At 41.6% G+C, this 14190-nt stretch overlaps 1 protein-coding gene across 2 annotated transcripts in view; it reads left to right on the top strand.

Moving 5' to 3' along the window:
• The window catches only part of LOC307145412 (NACHT, LRR and PYD domains-containing protein 3-like), a 133347-nt gene that overhangs the window by 3797 nt on the left and 115360 nt on the right, over positions 1 to 14190 (top strand). For both annotated transcript variants that reach the window (XM_079848513.1, XM_079848514.1), the window contains exons 3-5: positions 3218 to 3319; positions 6540 to 6641; positions 8399 to 8500. In XM_079848513.1, the coding sequence (XP_079704639.1) occupies positions 3218 to 3319; positions 6540 to 6641; positions 8399 to 8500 (306 nt within the window). The remainder of the gene's footprint in view (positions 1 to 3217; positions 3320 to 6539; positions 6642 to 8398; positions 8501 to 14190) is intronic.

The raw sequence follows: 14190 nt of genomic DNA, 5'->3' as shown, positions 1-14190 counted from the left end.
CCTGAGCCCCCCAGCACCATTGGGAATAGATGCATTCGCCCATCCTTGGCCGATGCAGAAACTTTATGCATTCCCGCCCGTCAAATTGATCCAGGCGATTCTTTCCAGGGTGAGGGAAAGCAGAACCCGTATCCTACTTGTAGCCCCATTCTGGCCGTCCCAGCCATGGGTCTCGGAGCTGGTTCCTCTTCTGGAATCCCATCCCTGGGAGATTCCAGTCAAGGAGGATCTACTATCCCAGCTTCAGGGCAGGATATGGCACCCTCGCCCCGACATTTGGAAGCTATGCGTATGGCCCATCAGAGGCCGCTAGCTTTGAGCTTTGGTCTTCCCGCTGACGTCCAGGAGACCATTGCAAGTGCGAGAGCCCTTTCCACGAGAAGGCTGTATTCCTCCAAGTGGAGGGTTTTTGAGTCATGGTGTTCAACACACGCTATGGATCCAGTCAGCTGCCCGGTGGGTTCAGTGCTTGAGTTCCTACAGGAGAAGTTTGCTTCTGGAGCGGCCGCTACCACTCTGAGAGTATACGTTGCTGCTATTGCAGCTCATAGAGAGTCGCATGAGATCCCCCTGGGTAAACTGAGGTTAGTCTCAGCATTTATGCATGGGGTTAGGCGTCTGAAACCAGCACGCTGCCCTGGAATTCCCTCTTGAGACCTGTCAGTCGTCCTGGAGGGCTTAACAGAGGCTCCCTTTGAGCCCTTGGAGTCAGCTCCAGAGCGGATTCTGACTCTCAAGGTTACTCTTTTGTTAGCTTTGACTTCGATGAAGCGGGTGGGGGATTTGCAAGCTATTTCTGTTAGCGAGACATGTATAGACTTCGCTCCTGGTCTGGTCAGGGTGACTTTAAGACCGAGACCAGGATATGTGCCCAAAGTATTGTCCACAGCATTTCACTCTCAGGTTATTAACCTTCACTCTTTCCATCCTCCTCCTTTTGTTTCTGAGGAGGACAGGAAACTTAATTTGCTCTGCCCTGTCCGAGCATTGAAGTTCTAAGTGGATCGCTCTGGCGGTTGGAGAAAATCTAACCAGCTCTTGGTATGTTTTGGTGCTGGCCGCCGCGGGCTTGCCGCATCAAAGCAGAGAATTTCCCACTGGGTTACAGAGGCTATTTCACTGGCATATGAGGTGCGCGGCCTACCTTCACCTCTTAGCATCAGGGCACATTCCACCAGAAGTGTGGCTTCCTCTCAAGCACTTTTTAGAGGGGCCTTCCTGGAAGACATTTGTGTGGCGGCAGGCTGGTCCTCTCCGCACACTTTTGTCAGATTCTCCAGTTTGAATCTCGACACGACCCCCGGTTCCCAAGTTTTATCTGTTAGAACCAGTCGTGTGAGTTATTTGGTCATTGTACTAGTTACGGCAGTGCTATAGCTTGGCAAGTCTGGTATTTCGTTCCCACTGCGTCTTAAGCTACGCAGCGTTGAGTGAACTTATGAAAGAGAACGTCTCTGGTTACTGATGTAACCTATGTTCTCTGAATAGGGAACGAGACGCTGCGTTCGCCCTCCCAAGCTCCTTGCGCTGCCGACAAGCTTATTTTTCGGCAGAGAAATCTGAAGAGCAGATGGCGCGTGCACGTGCAGCGCTCGTGCCATCAGCCAATAAATTGGCGTGATTCTATAAGGGCTTCAGACAATCGGCACACCCAGAGGGCGTTCCCACTGCGTCTTAAGCTATGCAGCGTCTTGTTCCCTATTCAGAGAACAATAGGTTACATCAGTAACAAGAGACGTTTTCCTGCAGTGGGAATTCAAGCAGAATGCTGTAATCAACATTTTTTACGATTCGTTAATCATGGCAGCTGTAATTAAACCATAATTATATATAAAATTATATACATAATTAATTATATACATAATTATATACAAAAAATTATATTATGAAACTGTTTTTGTATCATTTGTTGGGAAAACCTCAACCCCCTCACCTTGTGAGTGTCTTAATTCTTCATAGAGAAAGCCTGACGCACGTCCTGATTTTGCAGAGTTAGATGTGTTCCTGGGTTCCAACATATTTTGTTGATCCTGGCAACATTCCTGTCCAAATTTTTTTATCCTAGCCATATATATCCCTACCCCTAAACCTAACCCTATGCATGACTTATCCTTAAAATCAGAGTGAAATTGTAGGTGAATAAGAAGTTGCTGTTTTTAAGCCTAAACTTGACATAACCTATAAACTTGTCCCTCAAATCTGATTGGCTGATTGGAATGTTGTTCAAGGATAAACAAAGATGTTTATCTAGGAACATGTTGCATTGGTGAAATCCGTTTGTGTCTTAAAACAAGGAGTGCAAAAAAGGAGTGCAAAAAAGCATTGCACGGGGTGTAAAAATCCATGTCCCTGTGCTTTTTGGATGTAAGGAAAATGCGACTCATAAAAACGTATCAAGGCAAGGCACTCGAGAGTTAAAGTAAATGTATATAAAAGGCCTTTATTTCATCATAAGCCTTCATCAGGGTGTTAGTACCAAACACACTCAGAGTCCTTTTAAGCAGCAATTAGCTAGTCATGTGACAATCACCTGATTACGTAATATAGAATAGTCACAATAGAGAAGAAATTGTTATATAAAAAGAGAAGTCAAATCTCACCAAAACATAATTAAACCCAACATAATATGTTCCTATAAAAAGGAATATATATATATATATATATATATATATATATATATATATATATATATATATATATATATGGTTTAATTACAGCTGCCATGATTAACGAATCGCAAAAACTGTCGATTATTGTAGGTGTTTTCCGAAATATAATGAATGTTCACCCTCAACCACCCTCAATGAATGTTCACCCTAATAACTATATTTGAATTTCTGATTTGTATATTTCATTGATATCTTTTGTGATGTTGTCCTTGTATTTATGTATATATATTTTTTCTTTTTCTTCCTTTTTTGGAACCTATAATGTCGGGTTTAATTTAGTTTTTGTTAGATATGTCTTATCTTTTTATCTAACAATTTCTTCTCTATTGTGACTATACTATATTACGTAATCAGGTGATTGTCACATGACTAATTGCTGCTTAAAAGGACTCACCCTGATGAAGGCTTATTAGCTGCAATGCGTCGGTGTACGGTTATTTGAAAACTGTTTTGAATTGCTTAAGGCATGATAAAATAAAGGCTTTTTATATACATTTACTTTAACTCTTGAGTGCCTCAGTTTGTGTCTTATTTCTGTTGTGTTTTAGTCCAATTCAGGGAGAAACTCCTGAACCCAGCTGTGTGTCCATGAAGAGCACTGAATCAATGGATAAACCAGTTAACTTCAGGGAGCCTTCTGCTGATGTGAGGTGAGGACAGTCTCATGGTTTCGTATTTGTTTTATCATAATCTTTTATTAAAATTTCTAAATTATATGAAACACATAAAACAGTATTTTTTTAAGAACCTGGCACGTGTGCTAGAAGATTTGTTAAACATTTATTCTCTTCTTTATCATTGAAACTTTATTTTTGTTGTGAAGCCTTGACATGGATCAGTCCTTTCTGGGAGAAGGATTTTTTTTTTTTTAAAGTTAAGAATGTTAAATATTTTTTTGGTTTATTGATTTTTGATTTTACTACAAATTCACTGCTTTTAACTTTTGACTATTGTTTATTTGGAGCATTAATTGTTTGTGGATGATTTTTATTTTGGTTTCAGCTGGACTTATTGTAACATGTATATGCTTAGTTTCTGTGATTTTGTTTGTCTTAGTTTTCTAAAGCCCCTTTCACACAGAGATTCCGGAAAATACACAGATAATGTGTCCCAGGATTTGTCCCGGGATTGTTTGATTTTGGTTCATTCACACTGCCAGTGATTTTCCAGAATCTGTGCGTGTGTTCACACACTACCCTTAAAGATCCCGTCTCAGCAGCGTCTTAAGTTTGCTTATGAGCTGCGATTTCTCTCTCGAGAAACCATGCTAGTGCATTTTTTTTTTATGATTCGATCATAAACTATAGCGCATTACGTACCGTTTCACTAGCAGCTTCAGCGTCATCACTACGACACACTCCTTACATCATTGATTAGGCTACGGCTTTTGTTCACACAGAGCGGGTTCCGGGACTGATACCGGCAATGTTACTAGGTCCCCAACTCGGGATCGATCCCGGCATCAATCCCGAGACGTGTTTGCGTTCACACAGAAGGCACTCTGGCACTTTCCCAGAAAATGGTTTAATTACAGCTGCCATGATTAACGAATCGCAAAAACTGTCGATTATTGTAGGTGCTTTCCGAAATACAATGAATGTTCACCCTCAACGAATGTTCACCCTAAGGACTATATTTGAATTTCTGATTTGTATATTTCATTGATATCTTTTGTGATGTTGTCCTTGTATTTATGTATATATTTTTTTTCTTTTTCTTCCTTTTTTGGAACCTATAATGTCGGGTTTAATTTAGTTTTTGTTAGGGACTGTTCGTTTTTTATTTAAGGGGCCACCGGAGGAGTTTTGAGATCTGTAGTCAAAAAATACATGACCCTCCCTTCGCCAGCAATACATTTTTCTGTGACCCTCCAAAATGATTGTGAAAAAAGGCATGACCCTCCCCGATAATTTATTGATTAGCCTACTTCTGTATGGTTTGCGCTTGGCAAAGATGTTCAGATAGCCTTTTTTTTTTTTTTTACAACCATAAACTCTTGCTTTCTCATCTTACTAGGGCTGTAACGATAGACCAAACCTACGATTCGGTTCGTATCACAATTTTTGATTTTAGATTAGAAAAAAATCATGTTTTCGGTGCTGATGCGGTGTGACGCGTTCAACATGTGGGTGGCGCTGCCAATAAAGCATCTAAAAGCTGTCACAAAGAACCAGCAAAAGTAATGATTATGAATATGTCAAATATAGTAAGGAGACATTTTAATTGTTTATTAATAAACAAGTGTTTTCTGTGTCGACTGCAAAGATGAAGTTGACGATGCGTCGTGATCTTCGCAGAACGCGCCAGAGAGAAATGCACATTTCATACGGATTACATAAGAGAGCAGTCTGTTTTCTTTCGTTTTGAATTGTTCTGTTTAAAAGTAGACATTTCAAGCTTTCTATATATTTCTCAGGTCTGTGAGGCAAGTACCTTACGCTGAGTTTCGGTTCATTTATGAGACAAGAGTCCAGTTCACTCGCCGGCGCCTCCGTGTCATGATTATCTATTTTCTACTATATTTACTTAAATCCAGGCAATTGGTTGATGAAACATTGATTAAAATTAAGATACAATTAATAAAAAACGAAATTCACTTTAAAGACAGGCTTTGTGCTTTCTGTTTGAGGTCTCTGTGATTTTTTTTCTCTGAAAAAATATTTTGCCACCTAAAAGTTAAAGATTTTTTGTGTCACGTCACATGTGTATTTCCCTCATATTAAATATAAAACGCATGTGTAGACTAATTTTTTTCTAATGTCTTGACTCCTTTATTAAGGGAGTATAGATATATTAACAGACGTTTCAATATATTGGTATTAAATGCATTTTCTGAGAATTTATATTTCAAGTTTTGACTGCAAATGTCACGTCCATAACGCTGGAATTGCCCAATTTTAACGAATTTATCCTCAACTAGTTTTTTGGTGTAGGTCTATGTATTTTATTATGTTAACTTAAATAATACTAATAGTAATTTAAAGATGTGGTAGCCCTACATCTTACACATCACACTCCACTGTTATGGTGGCAATTTCAGTAGATTTACTCACTAACATTATTGTGGAAACAAAATATGGTAGTATCCCGCTACAGCGCACATTCTATCAGCTGCAGTTTTGGCGCCTCAGTCCCAATACTGTAAAACTCGACGTACATTCACATCACACATGTTAATGCTGCGGTAGAGTTACACTCACAGGACACTGCACTTATTCGCAATCATAAAAGTTCATTATTTGCTCGTGCTTTGCAATAGCTTTGCCGGGTAAACATTTCATTGGCGTTCTGTTCTGACATGATGCACTTTTTCTGAGCGAGTACTGAAGTGCGCGTGCACTGTCAAACAGCGCCAAACTGAATTTTTGTTGGGTCAGACCCATCTGATGGGGGGCTGATACCGCGAGAGCAACATGGAGCTACATGTAAAAGATATGCAGCAAACAAGCCACTTTGAAATGTTGCTGTTTTCATGAATATAAAAGTTGGGTGACCCTCCCCCTAGACTAAAAAAAGTTGGATGACCCTCCCCTCAACAAAGAATAAAAAGACATGACCCTCCCCTATTTTCCTCCGGTGGTCCTTTCCATAAATACCGAACGGTCCCTTAGATATGTCTTATCTTTTTATCTAACAATTTCTTCTCTATTGTGACTATACTATATTACGTAATCAGGTGATTGTCACATGACTAATTGCTGCTTAAAAGGACTCAGCCTGATGAAGGCTTATTAGCTGCAACGCGTCGGTGTACGGTTATTTGAAAACTGTTTTGAATTGCTTAAGCCATGATGAAATAAAGGCTTTTTATATACATCTACTTTAACTCTTGAGTGCCTCAGTTTGTGTCTTATTTCTGTTGTGTTTTAGTCCAATTCAGGGAGAAACTCCTGAACCCAGCTGTGTGTCCATGAAGAGCACTGAATCAATGGATAAACCAGTTAACTTCAGGGAGCCTTCTGCTGATGTAAGGTGAGGACAGTCTCATGGTTTCGTATTTGTTTTATCATAATCTTTTATTAAAATTTCTAAATTTTAAAACACACAGAAGACACTCTGGCACTTTCCTAGCATCAATGCGCTGTGTGAAAGGGGCTTAATTAATCTTGTTGGTTGTTATTTAGTTTGACACACCTGTTATGTTTCTATTCTGAATACCTCTTGTTTTTATAAGCCCTGAGTTAATTAATTAATTCGCCTATATATCACCTATGTTGTGTGCTTGTGTTTTGGATGATTCTTCTGAGTTTTCCTGAATATGATATTAAAGACTGTTCACTTTTGAGCCATTGGTCTTCGTCCACTATTTACAACAGCCTCACATGACAGAATATAGGACCGAAAAAAATTAAGATGGACATACCAGCACTGCTTCGCCTTGTTGCCTGCGAGAATCCACCGCTGGTGGAATATTGGTGGTGAAGGTTTCAGCAGGGCGACGCCCTGTTTACCCTCAGCGAGCCAGAGAGGGAGCCTGGACCCACGCCTACCACCGACCGAGCGCTAGAGTCCGCCGCCTGGGTCGCCACGGATTCGAAGTGTGCTGTCCATTCCATCACAGAACCAGGAGATGACCATTGCCTTATAGATTTGTGGTCTGCAGATCCAGTTCCCTCCCGAGTCATGTCCGGCTATCTGGATGCTCCGGTCCCGTCCAGAGATCTTTCTCCTCCTGTGTTCCCGCCCAACATCCTGGTCTCATCTCCTTCGCTGGTTCCTTTGGCTCCACTGGTGTCGTCCTTGTCCTCAGCTCTGCTCGTGCCGCCAACTCTGTATGGCTCATCAGATTCGCCTCAGGCTTCTCAATCACCAGCTTGGCACGAGGATGAGGATTCCCTGGCTTCACCTCAAGCCTCCAGGTCCATGCCCCCACCTCGACCTGTCAGTCTGTCTGCTCCGCATCGACTCTGCGCTCCCTCGACTCACCGTGATCCGTCAACCCTAGGACTCCACCGGGAATCCCTCGTCCTTCCAGCTCAGCCTCAGTCACTCGTCCCTCTGTTTCCGCCATGGACTTTTGGGTCCCCGGCTGCACCTCTACCCTCCACCAGGCTTCTCCTTCCTTACGGCTTCCCTGTCGTCCTCACGCCCTCCGTCATCGCCCCGGTCTGCCTAGCCCCAGTCTCTGCAGCTCCACCTTGGGCTTCCGGGCCATGGAGGTCACCCTGGTCCATTGACCTCTCTGCTACGCCAGATATAACATGCACCCTGGTTCCGTCTCCATCGGTCAGTCCCTGGGTTCTGCCCAGCCCTGCAGTCAAAGCTCCATCCTGGCTCTTCAATCTGTCAGCTCCACTATGGTGTCTGTTTCCACCGACTCCTCCTGGTCCCTGTCCATCACCAGCTCCACGCCCACTGTCAGAGCCCCCTCTCTCCCTCTGCAGATGGACTCGTTTCGGCACAAGGACGAGCCTTCTGGGAGGGGGAGCTACTGTAACATGTACTGTATGCTCAGTTTCTGAATTCGTTTGTCTTAATTCTCTAATTAATCTCGTTGGTTGTTAATTAGTTCTACACACCTACTCTGATCACCTGTTGTGTTTATAAGCCCTGAGTTAACCTTAGTTTCCTGAGTATGATATTAAAGACTGTCTTATGTGACACTGATGTACATGTTTTTGAGAACGAGAATCGGGGGAGGTGGTATGAAGACTAAGAACAAATTAAGGTTTCCAAATTTATGTGGGTGGCTTCATTTTTAACTGTGCATAATTTATGTTGTGTTTTAGTCTAATTCAGAGAGAATGTCCTGAACCCAGCTGTGTGTCTATGAAGAGCACTGAATCAATTGGTACACCAGTTAACTTCAGGGAACCGTCTGCTAATGTGAGGTGAGGACAGTCTCATGGTTTAGTGTTTGTTTTATAATAATTTAATAAAATAAATTCTACATTACATGAAACCACACCGATACAAATAGTACATTATTAAGAACCTGGAACATGTGCTTTGAACAAGATTTGTAAAACATTATTATACATATTTATATTCTTTAGATAGATTTAGATATTAATTTAGATTTTATCATTGAAACATTAATTTGTCTAATTATCTAAATGTGTTCAGCCCATTGATCGTGGGGGGTGGGATGGGTTACGTATGTAACCCCATGTAACATTGGGAATACATGTAACCCCAGTTCCCAGAGAGGGGAACGTTAGTTGCTGACGCTCTAAGGCACATTGACAATGTCTGAAATCACAGCAATCTTATTGGCTGAAACGCTGCGTCAATTGCTGACACTATGTTAATAGTGTTAACAGCCGCCTGGGGGCTCGAGCCTCTGCCCTTTTTCAAAATTAATTAACAAATATCAATGATAATATTGTGGTCAATAAAACAAAATGCATTTGATTATAATTAACATGACTGTGTAAAAAACTAAAGTAGCCTAAATTCACGTTTATTTTTACTAGTGGTGGGCCGTTATCGGCGTTAACGTGCTGCGTTAACGCGAGACTCTTATCGGGTGATAAAAAAATTATCGCCGTTAATCTATTCTCCGAGTTGGGTTGGGAGCTGGCTATACTACACAAGCTATGATGACGCAATCTACCCGCGGCCGCGAGGTACACCCGGCTTCAACGCATCATATTCGTCGTCATCTTAAGTAAACACGGCTGAAAGTGAAAGCTGGTGAAAAAGATCGGTGCAACGAGCAGCAGCAAACTATATAGACAGAGTGTGTGGGGTAACAGTTCGGTAAGTTAACACGCGACTAATCCGTTCTACCACCTCAAATTCAAAACGAAACATATCACTGAATACCAGCGCGCGCGTATTATTCCCAATATATCTTAGTGGTGTAGCACATAATCTCTGTCTGCGCCCGATTTTAAGAATCATTGTTGTGTTTCTTTTTAACTGAAAAGACATCAGTTAGACAATATTCTAATTTTAAATTTGGGGTTTCATAAGCTCCAAGCCATAATAAACATTAGACCTACTTAAGTCTCTGCAGCTAGTGTACTTAAATTTTATTTATCTGCAAAATTATGTTGTATACTTACAGTTTTGCACAATATATGTTCTCAAAACTACATACACCCTTTAAAAAAAAAAATACATTTAGCAGTTGTTTAGCAGGGTCTGTGTAACCTGTTCTGAAATGGTTTTATTATAATATATATCGTTATAGCCTATAGTAGTTGATAATAACATAGGCCTACCTAATGTTGCCTACGGACGGTAACAGTACAGTAACCTTTTACAGTCTATGAGTAGAACAGCTTTCTCAAGCAGTTTGTGATGCATTTTGGAAACAGGAGATGAGCCCCTGGTCTAATGCGCCACCTGGCTTGAGAAACCCGTTCTCAAAGACTTCCGGTGCTGTCTCGGATAGCAGCCTGTCTTGCATGCTCTCTGCTTTTTAAGTTCCGTTTCTCTTTCTTTTTGTTTTTCCTTTTATATATTTATTGCTTTTTTATTTACTTAACCTGTTAAGCTGCAACCCCACTTTTGAAAAATCCCCAGAAATGACATACCCAAACTGAAACAGATACAGTTCATGAACCCTTTGTACTAAAAGCACAAGTATGGTCTCATTTGAAAGCTGACACCTGGCAGTTTATTGTAAATGTAGAATTAATTATTATCATAATGACAAAAATTGTTATAAATAGCTTCAAAGTTTTGTAAAGTTATTAGAAATTAATTTTTATGAAACATCCTCATGAAAATAAAATTGAAGTTGGCACTGGAGCAATCTAGAAATGCACTACAGCTAAGGCCACATGTCTAAACATTTTATATTTAAAATCTGAAGATAATAAGTCCAAAACTCTGTATTTAGTTAAATGTTTTTCAAGACCATGTCATGTGACTTTATTTTGATTTGACTCTAAGATGCTTCTGATGTTTATTGTCATCTTCTAACCATCTATCCAGTATATTGTCTCTATTGTTTTGTGGTGCAAACGAGCCCCATTCAGTCTCAGTCTCCCCCTGCACACATTCACACCTCTCCAGACTGGTTATGGCTCGAAATATGCATTTCTTTTGTCTGCATTATAGTTACTAACGACTGGCTATTCACAGGGTTTCAGTCCCTAATTTATTTTCTCAAAGTTCACCTCACATTTTAAATAAAGAATAAAGAACATTCTTGAATAAAGAAACTTTCAGTAAGCATTCAAAAAAACATAAAAGTATAACTTCTAGGTTGCAGGTGCACCTAGGGCTAGCTAGCATGTTAGCTTAGCACACCATCAATACACGACCATTTATGAGATTAAAACCATGTTTGTGCTCCAAACTTACTTTTATAACGCAAGTGGAGTATTTTAAATAATCTTCTGTGATCTAATTTGGCTTCAGATAAAAAAATCAGACAGAAAATATACTATTGTATGGTGTTCTGCACAATGATAGTCTATATAGATTAGCATTACATTATAAATATAATCTATTATTATGAAAATACCTGGCATGTCTTGAAAAACACAGGTAACTCAAATATCATTGCAATCATGTTTATTATCTTCAAAACATCTGTATCTGCATTTTACAGCGCGAACTCTGTAGCTTTGTGTGTATCAGTGACGTCCTGGAATGTCACATGATCATGGCTCTTCTTCATGTTCCATATATGGACAATTATTGTGCATATAGCGCCCTCAGGCTGTTGGTATGGATTGAAAACACAGTATCAGAGTATCCAATCGCTCATAATGATTACATCGACGCATTTGGGTATAAATTCAATAAATATTATTCCTGTCTATAGAAATATGATGTGAATCTATGAGAATATATCAATATTTCTCCAAATCTGCACATTTTTGAGCTAAAGCCCTGAGGGACGTTGTTTTGTGTATCGCTGTCATGACGACAGCACGGGAGTTTTTTATGAATGGAACAGGCTGACGCGCATAATTCATATCAAAGGTATCGACTCATTTTTTCATTTCATAACTCCTGACACAAATTAAGAAATAACTGTCGCTATAAGTTTCTCAGAATACAATAGTGGTCAAATACTGAAACTTGAGTCTTATATCTTTTTAATGATGTATAGTTTGTCGAAGTATAACATTAAATCTGATAGTAACTTTGAGCTATATATAAAAAAAAACGCTTCAGTGCGCCGACGCACTGGTGAGGCTTAACAGGTTAAGCTTTTTAGTTTATAATTTTTGCACTGTTAAGTAAATTTTAAAAATAAAAACTCCTCTGCGATGACCGCGACGCCACGCAGTCCCTTTGTTTACAGCCGGGACCAGTTGCTGGGACTCCAACAGCACAGCCGCGCTGGTGTTCAGCACGACATCCCCGCGGAGATCAAGAGGAGATACCGTGGCTGCAGAGCCGGGAAAGCACGACGACTGAAGAAGAAAAGATTTCGTCCTGCTCTCCCGTCAGTAGTGATGGGTAACGTTAGATCGCTAGCAAATAAGATGGACGAGCTTACGATGCTAACAAGGAAAGAGAAAATTTTCCGAGAATGCAGTGTCATGTGTTTCACGGAGACATGGCTGCATAAAAACATTCCGGATCCGGTGGTTGATCTAAACGGATTTACGTGTGTGAGAGCGGACAGGGACCCTGGCAGTAGCGAGAAGAAGAGGGGAGGAGGACTCGCTCTTTATGTAAACAACCGATGGTGTTCCCCAAGTCATGTTAAGGTGAGGATGGCTGTGTGTAACAAACACATTGAACTGTTAGCAGTCGGTCTTAGACCATATTATTTGCCTAGAGAGTTTTCCTTAGCCATAATCATCATTGTTTACATTGCCCTGGACGCGAACGCGGCGCGGGCGTATGACGTCATCAGCTCTGCGACAGCGGACCTCCTGAATCGATGCCCATCCGCGTTTGTAGCCTTAACGGGCGACTTCAACCACACAAATCTTACCACTGTTTTACCCACGTTCAAGCAATATGTGGACTGCAAAACAAGAGACAATAAAACATTGGACCTGTTTTATGCCAATGCTACGGAGGCATATACCTCCATCCCTCTCCCTCCCCTGGGCAAGGCTGATCACAACCTTGTTCACCTTCAGCCCCTTTATAAACCTGCCGTCCAGAGACTGCCTGCAGTTACAAATACTGTTACAAGATGGTCAAGGGAGACAGAGGAGACTTTGCAGGGATGCTTTGAGGCAACTAACTGGGACGTTCTCTGTAATTCTCATGGAGACAATATTGACAATCTGACAGGCTGTGTTACAGATTATATCAACTTCTGTGTGGACACAGTGGTTCCCAAAAAACCATTCACTGCTTCCCCAACAATAAACCTTGGGTAACCAAAGACATCAAAGCTACACTAAACAAGAAAAAGAGAGCTTTTAGAAGCGGTGACAAAGAACAGCTGAGATTGGTGCAGAAGGAGCTCAAAGACAAGATTGCAGAGGGAAAAGAGTCCTACAAAAGGAAGCTGGAAAGCAAACTTCAGGAGAACAATACCAGGGAGGTGTGGAATGGAATGCGGGCTATTACTGGCCTGAGACAGAAGAGAGGTGTTGGGATAGATGGAGATCCTGAATGTGCAAACAACCTAAATCTGCACTTCAATAGATTTGACTGCCCTGCGTCTACTGTCCCCACTCTCAGCTCCTACCACCTTCTCCATTCTCCCCCCTCTCCTGCTCCCTCAGCCTGTGTCTCTGTCCCTCTCAGCAGATAACATCAGAAGGGAACTGTGCAGACTCAATTCCAGTAAAGCTGCTGGCCCTGATGGTGTCAGTCCCAGGGCCCTCAAGTGCTGTGCTGCCCAGCTGTCAGGAGTTTTACATCAGATCTTTAACATGAGTCTGAAACTGCAGAGGGTCCCGTCACTATGGAAGACATCCTGCCTGGTTCCTGTCCCCAAAAAAAATCAATCCGTCGACCCCCAGTGACTACAGGCCAGTGGCCCTGACTTCATACATCATGAAGACGCTGGAGAGACTCATCCTGAAACACCTGCGTCTGTTGGTTGAGCCTTGGCTGGATCCACTACAGTTTGCATATCGACCTCGTATCGGTGTGGAGGACGCAATCATCTACCTGCTGGACCAGGCATATTCTCATTTAGACATTGTTGGGAACACGGTGAGGGTCATGTTTTTCGACTTCTCTAGTGCTTTTAACACGATCAGACCATCACTGCTGAAGAATAAGCTCACGGAAATGCAGGTGGACGACTCACTGGTAGCTTGGATTACGGACTATTTAACAAATCGACCACAGCATGTACGGCTGAAGAGCTGCTGCTCTGATAACATCCTGAGCAGCACGGGTGCGCCACAGGGGACCGTCCTATCACCCTTCCTCTTCACCCTCTACACGTCTGATTTCAGGTACAAGTCTCAGTCATGTCATCTGCAGAAATTCTCTGATGATTCTGCCATTGTGGGCTGTATCAGGGATGGACAAGAGGAGGAATATAGGAGTGTGGTGGACAGCTTTGTTGAGTGGTGTGAGCTAAACCATTTACAGCTTAACATCACAAAGACAAAGGAATTGATTGTGGACTTTAGGAGGCAGGCTCCTCCTCCCACCCCTGTCATCATTAGAGGGACTGATGTGGAGGTAG

Source organism: Squalius cephalus, assembly GCF_949319135.1.
Source record: "Squalius cephalus genome assembly, chromosome: 18".
NCBI lineage: Eukaryota > Metazoa > Chordata > Actinopteri > Cypriniformes > Leuciscidae > Squalius > Squalius cephalus.
This window is presented reverse-complemented; position numbering and strand designations above follow the sequence as displayed.